Below are 10,147 nucleotides of genomic sequence, written 5' to 3' on the forward strand. Positions count from 1 at the left end.
TCAAGTAAGTGGTTCAAATAAAAGCAAGTCTCCTACCCTCAGCCTCTCAATTCTCCCTGAAAGTAACCAACATTACCACTTTCTTGTATCTTTCTGGAAGTAGTTTATACATGTGTGTGTGGGTTACAGCTTAATTTTGTATTGATATTTTCCTTAGTGTCTGCCCTCTCACTTCTCGTGTCTTTTCAGCTCCTCTTCAAAATTTTTATCTTTTGAATTGTCTTTTGATATTTTTAAAAATCCATGTTTTCTTCAATTTCTTTGAAAATGTAGATAGTTACTACTTGTTACCTCTTCTCCAGGTATGTCTGTGCAAAAGTCTTCAGTTGGGAGCAGTTCTACCCAAGATCGCTATTTGTTTAAAAATAATGGATGGAAAGCAAGGTGGTAGGAGCTCGTACTGGCATACTTTTAAATCAAGTGTTTTACCTCTGAATATTTTCTACCCACTCTACCAGTCTAGGGTATATGTGTTAGGGAGGTATCTGTACCTCTGTATTCATTTTTCTGCTTAAACGCATAAAGGGTAAGTGACGGTTGGATCTGTATGTGTGCTCCTCTCATTTCTTCCTTAATTTTAGGGGGTTTTCTTAATTTCAGTGGGTTTCTTGGGCAGGATCAGAATAGATACAACCGTACTCTGTCATCTTATATTAGTGGTTGCCTGTGAATAGGTTTTTCAAGTTGGCTTCTTATAGATGGGGTAGAAAAAGACCCCTTTCTTTTGTGGCATCTCTCCTTTTTTCAGGAGCCCCATTCTAACGATCCCTATTTACCTTCTTTGTACATTACTGGAGTTAATTCATTCTGAGTGCATATAGGTTCCCATTAGCTTATATGGCATATCCTGCTTGGTGTGGTGAATAGCTCCTGGCTTGTCTTCCTTTGCTCCATGCAGGCAGATACCTTACGACGTTTGCTTTTTATGTACAATACTTAGTCTAACACCTTGCTCTAGTAGGCGCTTCCTAAAGCAGAGGGTCTCAGTTAGGGATGTGTGGAATGATCACCTGTGAAGTGGTTTTTGTTTTTTGAGGGGAGAGTGGGTACAGGGGCAGTGGGGAGCAGGGGGAAAGAATCTTAAGCAGGGGGCACCTGGGTGGCTCATTTGGTTAAGCAACTGCCTTCAGCTCGGGTCATGATCCTGGAGTTCCGGGATCAAGTCCTGCATTAGGCTTCCTATTTGTCAGAGAGTCTGCTTCTCCCTCTGACCCTCCCCCTTCTCATGCTCTGTCTCTCTCATTCTCTCTCTCAAATAATAAAACCTTTTAAAAAAGAATCTTAAGCAGGCTCCATGCCCAGTGCAGAGCTCAATGCGGGACTTGATCTCACAACCCTGAAATCATGACCTGAGCTGAAATCAAGAGTCTGACACTCAACTGGCTAAATCACCCTGGTACCCCAATGAAGGGTTTTAAAACTGGACATGCCTAGGCCCCATCTTTGACCTACTGAGTCATTCTCTGTGGTGATAAAGTCTGGACATTGGTGTGTTTTGTTTTGGGTTTTTTTTTTAAAGATTTTATTATTTATTTGATAGAAATCACAAGTAAGCGGGGCGGGGGGGTGTGAAGCAGGCTCCCTGCTAAGCAGAGAGCCTGGTGTGGGGCTCGATCCCGGGACCCTGAGATCCTGTCCTGAGCCGTAGGCAGAGGCTTAACCCACTGAGCCACCCAGGCGCCTCTGGACATTGGTGTTTTTTAAAAACTCCCCCCAGGTGAGAGTATGATATAACCATTTTGGGAGACCATCTGGCAGTATCCACCAGCAGCATAATCCTATGCTATGACCCAGCAGTCCCACTCTTGGGTGTATGGCCAAGAGAAAGGAGTTCTTACATACATTACAGTATGTAAAGAATGTTTATAACAGCATTATTCATAAAAGATAAATTGTAGTATAGCCACAGAATAAACTCCACAGTAATTAGGAAGAATACTGATATAGGCAGGATAGTTGATGCTCATATTTTGAGCAAGAGCAGCCAGCATATGCATGAATTTGTACTGTATGATTCCATTTAATTGAAAGTCAAGAATGGGCAAAACCACTCAGTGAGGATCAGTCTGAATAGTGTTTACTTCTCAGGGAAGGGTTTATGGTGGTTGTTTTGTTTTGGTTTGGTTAAAGATTTATTTGAGAGAGAACATGCTCAAGCAGGGAAAGGGACAGAGGGAGAGGGTAAAGTAGACTCCCCACTCAGCGCAGCGCCTGATGTAGGGCTCCATCCCAAGACCCTGAGATCATGACCTGAGCCAAATTTGGACACTTAACCGACTGAGTCACCTTGGTACCGTCTCAGGGAAGGGTATTGACTGAGAAAAGGCACAACGGAATCCCCTGGAGTGCTGGAAATCTTTTGTATTTTAATCTGGTTATGTGGTTCCTAAATGCGTACATAGGTAAAAATGCATTAAGATACACTGAAGGGGGCACCTGGGTGGCTTAGTGGGTTAAAGCCTCTGCCTTCGGCTTAGGTCATGATACCAGGGTTCTGGGATTGTGCCCCACATCGGGCTCTCTGCTCAGCGGGAAGCCTACTTCCCTTCCTCTCTCTCTGCCTGCCTCTCTGGCTACTTGTGATCTCTCTCTGTCAAATAAATTAAGTCTTAAAAAAAAAAAATACACGAAGATAGTACACTTTGTGCACTGTATACATTTTACTGTGTGTATTTCCTCTCGTTCCCATGACAAATGCCCAAGCTTGGTGGTTAAAACAACACAGATTTGTTCTCTTACAGTTCTGCAACTTAAAAAATTATTAATCATTTTCACCAAGCTAAAGTCAGAGTGTTGGTAGGGCAGTATTCCTTCTGGAGCCTCTAGGAGAGCATCCCTTTCTTAGCTTTTTCCAGCTTCAAGAATTACATTCTTTGGCTCATGCTCTCCTCCTCCATCTTCAAAGCCAGCAGTGTAACATGTCCAGATCTCTTTGTGCTCTGTCATACCACTTTTTCCTATGTGATCAAATCTGCCTCCACCTCCCTCTTACAAGGATACTTGAAATTCTGTTTAAAGCCCTCCTGGATAATTGAGAATGATTCAACTCCCTGAGTTGTTGTTGTTGTTTAATAATCTCTACACTAAAGATAGGACTCAAACTTACAACCCTGGGCCAGCCAGGCACCCCTGTCCCCAAGATCCTTAATGACTTTTGCAGAGTCCCTTTTGCTAAGAAGGTAGCATTCACCGAGTTTGATTATTGGGACCTGGGTATCTCTGGGGGCCATTATTTAGCTCAACCACAATTTTATACCCAAGTAAAATAGTAAAATAAAATAAACAGTTGCCACAGCTGGTTCTGATGAGCAGCCAGGGGAGGGAGTCATTAAAACAATTGTTTGACTTGAATTAAGCTAGTATTTTCTAGTCCCTTCTGTGCAAGAGTTAATTGAATTTAAATTGAGGATATTCTTATGTGTGTATGTGTATACAGGTAATTTTTTCAAATCAACCTATAATGTTTGTTTCAGAGGTATAGGACTGTGATTCATCAGTCTTACACAATTCACAGCACTCACCATAGCACATACCCTCCCCAGTGCCCATCACCCAGCCACCCCATCCCTCCCCACCCTTTCCCCTCCAGCCACCCTTAGTTTTTGTTTCCTGAGATAGTGTCCTATGGTTTGTCTCCCTCTCTGGTTTTGTCTTGTTTCAATTTTTCCTCTCTTCCCCCGTGATCCTCCTCTGCCTTGTTTCCCAAATTCCACCTACCAGTGAGATCATGCGATAATTGTCTTTCTGTGACTTACTTCACTTAGCATAATACCCTCTAGTTCCATCCACGTCCTTGGAAAAGGCCAGATAAAATTGCAGATATTCTTTACTATTGTTGGAATAGTGTTAGAAGGGAGGCTTCAAAATCTTAATTTTTAAAGATTTTTAAGGGTAGAAAAAGCTTGAAGCCCGTGGGTGGCTCAGTCAGTTAAGCGTCTTGATCCCAGCTGAGGTCTCAATCTCCGAGTCACAAGTTCAGGCGCTGCATTGGGCTCTATACTGGGCATGGAGCCTACTTTTACAAAAAAAAAAAAGAGTAGGCAAAGCTCTGATTACCTCATTTGGAAGCGATGAGGCACAGCTGAATTTCTAAACGCATCTTTGCTCATGGAAAAAGAGAAAAAGCTCTGTATTCAGAGGAGGTTTGGACCTCAACTCTACAACTTAGAGGCTTTGTCACTTGGGACTTTAACCTGACAAGTTATTAATTAGCGCTTAATGCCTGGCACACAGTGTTTGGTAACTGAAAAGTACCTACATTTTTAAGAATTTCATAATTACCCAGAACCTACCCTTTTATGTAAAAAGAGAGTAACAGTGGTACCTACCTCATAGGTTTATTGTGAAAATTAGGCAGGGCCACCTGGGTGGCTCAGTAGGTTAAGTGTCTGCCTTTGGCTCAGGTCATGATCCTAGGGTCCTAGGATCGAGTCCTGCATTGGGCTCCCTGCTCAGCAAAGAACCTGTTTCTCCCTTTCCCTCTGCCTGCTGCTCACCCTGCTGTGATGAGCTTTGTCAAATAAATAAATAAAATCTTTAAAAAAAAAAAAGAAAGCCATGTTATACCATTAGGAAATACTTTAGCGCACAGTAAGTATTCACTATGGTAATATGTTTATTATTAATTTTGTTTAAACTGTGCATATCTTATTGACTAAGTTACACATATGGTTGGGGTCTCTGCTTAATTTTCTGCTTCACAATTCTTCCTGGACAATGAATCAACAACCATTGGAAGACAAGTCTGAACAACGTTTTGGACTCCTTAATTTTTGTTTTTACTCCAGGTTGCCACATTTATCCTCCAGAAAATCCTCTTAGATGACACAGGTTTGGCATATATATGTCAGACATACGAGCGTTTCTCCCACGTTGCCATGATCCTGGTGAGTTCTTTCATCTAACCCCCTTAAAGTTACTTGTGATCACACAGCTTAGTCCCTTTGCAGCCGACACTGAACAGCTTCTTGGAACCTTGTGTGACGATTCTTAAAATACCTGATCTCTGATGTCAACTGGGATTATTTTGTGTTTGTGTGTTTTTTCCTACCCCAACCCTTTCTGGGGGAAAACAGGGTAAGATGGTCCTGCAGCTCTCCAAAGAGCCTTCCGCCCGTCTGCTGAAGCACGTAGTGAGGTGTTACCTGCGACTCTCAGATAACCCCAGGTAAACATTTACAGGATTTCTAGGACTTTGGGGAAATGCCCTGGTGAATAGTTGCCTCATCTCATGGCATAGCTCCTATATCTTTAGGGTTGGGAAGGGATATAACGATAATTAGTTTGGCAGAACTTGATTAAATCCTTTTAAAATCTGAAGTGCTAAATTTTAAAATCCATCAGAGTTTTGGGGATGCCGGGCTGGCCCAGTAGAGCATGTGACTCTTGATCTCGGAGTTGCGAGTTCAAGCTCCATGCTGGGCTCAGAGCTTACTTAAAAAAAAAGCCCATCTGAGTTTTCTCTCTGTAACTCTATACCCTCCTCTGGAATTCCAGAGAGTCCAGACAGTTCCCAGGGAACCTTATGATACATTACTCCTGTGGTTTGAGCTCTCTGTTGCTGCCCCAGGTGGTCAAGATGATAAGTATATTTTCAAAGATCTCATAAGAAAGGAATGGAGCCCAGAGGGCACTTGAATTATACTTTCAGTTCTCTCTTTGATTCCTGTAAAGTCGTTGAGCTAATTATTTTATCTCCCTATGTTCATAATCTTTCTGTCAGAAATCATACATTGTAGATACAGTGCATTTTAGAAGTGTTTGACCTTTTGCTTTGTAAATCCATAATTCATGCTGAAAGCCACTTGCTTAGGTTCTGCTAAACCACATAATGGGGCAATTTCTGTGTTCCTAGGAGTGGGGATAACTCGATTTAATGTGAGCTCAGCCTTCTGCCCCTGAGGTTATTCAAGCCTGAGCTGTTTCTTCATCATTTTTTCCTGTTCTTCAGTGGTTCCTGTTTTCTTCAGTTTGAAAATAGATTTCTTTAAACTAGTCTGAGTACAAAAGCTATAACTATTTAAAACAGTTTTATAAACCATTAGCTTTTGGAGGTTTTCAGATTTCACTTTCCACTGGTCATCTTTTAAAGAAAGTGAAACATTTGAAAGTTCATCTGATAGTGTTGCCACTATAGATTTGTTTTTACATCTCATATCTTATTAAGCATTTTAATTATAAAACTGAAGCAGGGATGTCTGGTGGGCTCAGTCAGTAGAGCATGCGACTCTTGATTTCTGAGTCATGCATTCGAGCCCCACATTGGACGGAGAACTTACTTTTTTAAAAAAGGAAAGAGAAAAAGAAACTGAGGCGGTTTTTAGAAAGACACAAAATCATATTAATTTAGAATTAAAGTCCACTAATTTATCATACTGTGAGTTGGGTCATCTCCCTTTTCATGTGCTGATTTTGGAACTGTTTCATTTACTATAACCCATCGATTTTTACCGTGAGCATATTGACATTATTTACTGGAATAAATCAGTGAATTGAACTGTTGCACCATTTCATTCCATTTTGCTGTGTCTTGGAATTCCACATTGAGCCATCATTCTGAAAATGCTCACAGGTGACAGACCCTGGAGATCTGAGCCCATAGCTAATACAAGTTGTAAGGAATTTTAATGGATTCTTAAGATAACTTGACTGAACCTCGTATTCCCGGGATTCTGTCCCCCAAATGTGGGTTTATTTGCTGGTCTCCCTGGTTGGCTTGTTTGTCTCTGATGTAGGGCACGTGAAGCGCTCAGGCAGTGCCTCCCTGACCAGCTGAAGGACACGACCTTCGCCCAGGTGCTAAAAGATGACACCACCACGAAACGCTGGCTTGCACAACTGGTGAAGAACCTGCAAGAGGGCCAGGTCACCGATCCCCGGGGCATCCCCCTGCCCCCTCAGTGATCCTCCCCCACCCCCTCCTACCACTCCCCCAAGCTGGGGAAGGGAGGGGGAACCCGAGAGGAAAACAGCTCAGGTTTTACCGCTGACCAGGAATAGACAACCTCAATGCTGAACTGCACTGGAGAAGAGGGGTGAGGTCACCTCACTGAGGTGAACGGGCTGCCATCTCGGGCTGCCTCTGGGACCTGGGCTCCCTCCGCTACTCCCAGGAGATGGGCTCCTGACACAGCAGTCTGCCACCACAGCTCCAGGAGGGTGTCAACACCAGCAAATGCTGTGTCTGCAGCGTGCCCGCGATGGCCCTTCTCCCCTACCCGTACTAGCCACTGACGGGGAGGGGGATGTGGCGGTGGTAGCACGCTAGGCATGCCAAACGCCTGGGACCAAGCCGTGTGGCGGTCTTCTAATTTGCCTTCCTGGAAGACTCAAGACGTGTCTCTTCATCCTCTCTCTCAGTATTTGTTTACTTTGGTCTCTTGTTTTTGATGTCAGAGAGAGGTGTATTTAGTGGACACGAGCTGTAATACTCAGCAGAACTTTGTCAATTGGCACTGTTTACAAGTCTGTTAGCTGCATAAGCTTAATAAAAAATTGGTCTGGGCATTACATCCCCTCTAGCAGGCCAACAGCTGCATGAGCTATGGGGAGGAATGGGAGGCAAGGGAAGGATAAAGCCAAAGGACAGCAGGACCCCATCGCCTCTTTCCCTTCCCTTTCCGTCCTTCTGCCCCCAGTTCCAGACACCACAAGGACCCTAACCTTGTTTCTGGCTTTAGCTGCTAGCTTTTCCAAATCTCAGTGCTTTTCCCTGTTCTACATCCCTCCTATTAAACTTCCAACAGACGTCTTAATTCATCAGGCTGTCCTGGAAGGGTGTTGTACTGGGGGAGGAGAGGTGGCTTGGGCCTCACCTTCAATTCCAGTCCTCAGAGAGGTTTCCTGGGTGACTTTTAAAGGGGAAGGTGCCTGGGGACCAAGATGACAGGCTGCTTGATCCCATTCTTTAGTATGAATTTCTGCAGCTCCTTCTGTGTTCATGATTGTACTTCAAGTGGTATTAGCTGAATGAGTTCATCTACTCAGATTTAAGACAGAGGGTGGGACTCTGCTTCTTCGCTGTCTTGTCTTTTTTTTTTTTTTGACACATTCCCTATTGGTCTATGGGAATTACAGGGTTGCCACTAAAGTACTTCCACTTGTTCATATCGAGTCAGCGAAACCCCCTTTCTTCTTTGGAGCTCCAGATGTCTTCACAATCCAGAGACTTGAATCTGTAATACAGTGTAAACTGCCTTGCTTTCCCCCAGTCCTTCCCTCTGCCAACACCTGCTCTCTCTCTCATCCCCACCCCCAGTCAAAGATGGGTTTATTAATCCAACTCTAGAGAGAGACGAGGTATTTTCTGTCCACATCTCCCCAGTGAAGGTATCACCGAACAAGTTTGGGGAGGGTCCGTCTGTAAGGAGCAAGCTCCGAGAAACCTCTGTGGAGGCAGTTTGGCCAACCCAAGGGCTCTTCAAGCCGACTTTCACAAGGGGAGCCGGCCTTGTTAGTTAGCTTCTGTCTCTAGAGCCGACAAAGTAGTAATTGAGTAGCCCAGATGTAGGAAGGGTAGAAGAAGCACTTACTCCCCTGCCTTCCAAAATGAAGAGGAGAACCAGGTGAGCTCTCAGTCTCAAGCCTGAAGAGAAGAGGTCTTGGAGGAAGCAGAGAACAGCATGGACTGGACAGACGTCTGGACTTCCCTCAGCCCATAGTTTCGTGAGCTGGAGAGGCCAGCTGAGGGATCTCTTGATTTTTGCCAACTGCCTTCCTGCTGAGCCAAAGTTTTCTCATTCCCCCTTCACTGGGGAAGCAGCTGAGGCCCAGGGCCTTGCTCCCTGGGAAATTGTCTGCTCGCTCCATCTTCTGGTGCATTGGCCATGTTACTGTGCCAGTAGTGTCTTAACTCCTGTTCCATATATTCTCAGCTGGCCTTGGCCCCCACCTAGGAGTTGGGGGAGGGATGAAAATGGGTATTATTCCTTGTAGTTGATCCTGATGTCATGTGTGTATGAAGAGACCCTCCCTTCATTTTGTTTTGTTTTGTTTTGTTTTCCATCCCTCTCACTCCCTAACAGGATTGAAATAAAACCTGTTTCTGGTTTTATAAAAATAATTTTTCCTTTAAACTGGAGACTTGATTTTGTCAATATAGAGATCTCTAGGCACTCTGGTCACATGATCCTGGTCCCCCGGCCTCTGCCATCTGTTCGACACAAACACACTGTTCTGCCAAGAGGGCAGAGATGGTTCCCCTGTGGCTGGGTCCTTTGGGAAGAGCCCTGCTGCTGGATGAAAGCTGTTGGGGAGGCTGGGGCAGTACCCTTTATCTGGTTCTGCTTGCTGAAACAGAACCTCACTCCTCACTGTCGTAGCCATAGTTTAGTATGGTGCGGGAGAGACCTGAAGTGAAGAGGTAGCACTGGAAACATTTTCTCACAGACTTGAATATACTTTTCCTCCTGAGTTTCAAGACTTAGCACACATCCCCAGAGTTTCCATGCCTGCTTCGGGCATTTAGCAGGACAGAGCTAACCTCTGCTTCCAGCTTTTTTTCCAAGGCATCGGAGGGCCCATGACTGAGTGGTGGAACAGGGCATGGAGAGGCACTGGTAGCCTTCAGAGCCTGCCTGCCTTCCTGTCTACATAGCATTCGTTTGCTCACTACTGCCACTCAAAGGCTGAGATAGGGTGGGGGAGGGGATATACGAAGGTATTGCTATCAAAAGCCCAAGGAATAGAAAAGCATACAATGAAATGAAATTCCTAAATGCTGTGAAATTTAATTTTTTTAAAAATTATTTTAAAGCATTTGTTTCAAAAGCTAATCTAACAGATGAGTTGAACAACACAAGTAATAAGCCTAACTTAATTGATAAACAGAACACTGTACTCTACGCCAACAGTGTACATACTGTCTTCAGGCCAGACGCGTTTACTAAAATTGGTCACAGTAAGCCATCAGGCCTCAGAAAATTTTTAAAAATTAAAATAATGTTCTGTGAACACAGGATTAGGTCACAAAAAAGAACTGGAAATATCTTAACTTTAAAAATAAATAGGCAGGGGGCTCCTGGGTGGCTCAGTGGGTTAAAGCCTCTGCCTTCAGCTCAGGTCATGATCCCAGGGTCCTGGGCTCAAGCCCCACATCGGGCTCTTTGCTCAGCAGGGAGCCTGCTTCTCCCTCTTTCTCTGCCTACTT

At 44.2% G+C, this 10,147-nt stretch overlaps 1 protein-coding gene across 2 annotated transcripts in view; it reads left to right on the forward strand.

The window, feature by feature from the left end:
• The window catches only part of CNOT9 (CCR4-NOT transcription complex subunit 9), a 30,855-nt gene extending 21,781 nt beyond the window's left edge, over positions 1–9,074 (forward strand). The window contains exons 6-8 of one of the 2 annotated variants that reach the window (XM_059393474.1): positions 4,788–4,886; positions 5,076–5,167; positions 6,735–9,074. In XM_059393474.1, coding sequence (XP_059249457.1) covers positions 4,788–4,886; positions 5,076–5,167; positions 6,735–6,903 — 360 coding nt within the window. In that variant the 3' untranslated portion in view covers positions 6,904–9,074. The remainder of the gene's footprint in view (positions 1–4,787; positions 4,887–5,075; positions 5,168–6,734) is intronic. The other variant, XM_059393475.1, reaches the window with a different exon arrangement.
• Positions 9,075–10,147: the final 1,073 nt, after the last annotated feature.

The sequence above is a fragment of the Mustela nigripes genome, chromosome 3 (assembly GCF_022355385.1).
Source record: "Mustela nigripes isolate SB6536 chromosome 3, MUSNIG.SB6536, whole genome shotgun sequence".
Lineage (NCBI taxonomy): Eukaryota > Metazoa > Chordata > Mammalia > Carnivora > Mustelidae > Mustela > Mustela nigripes.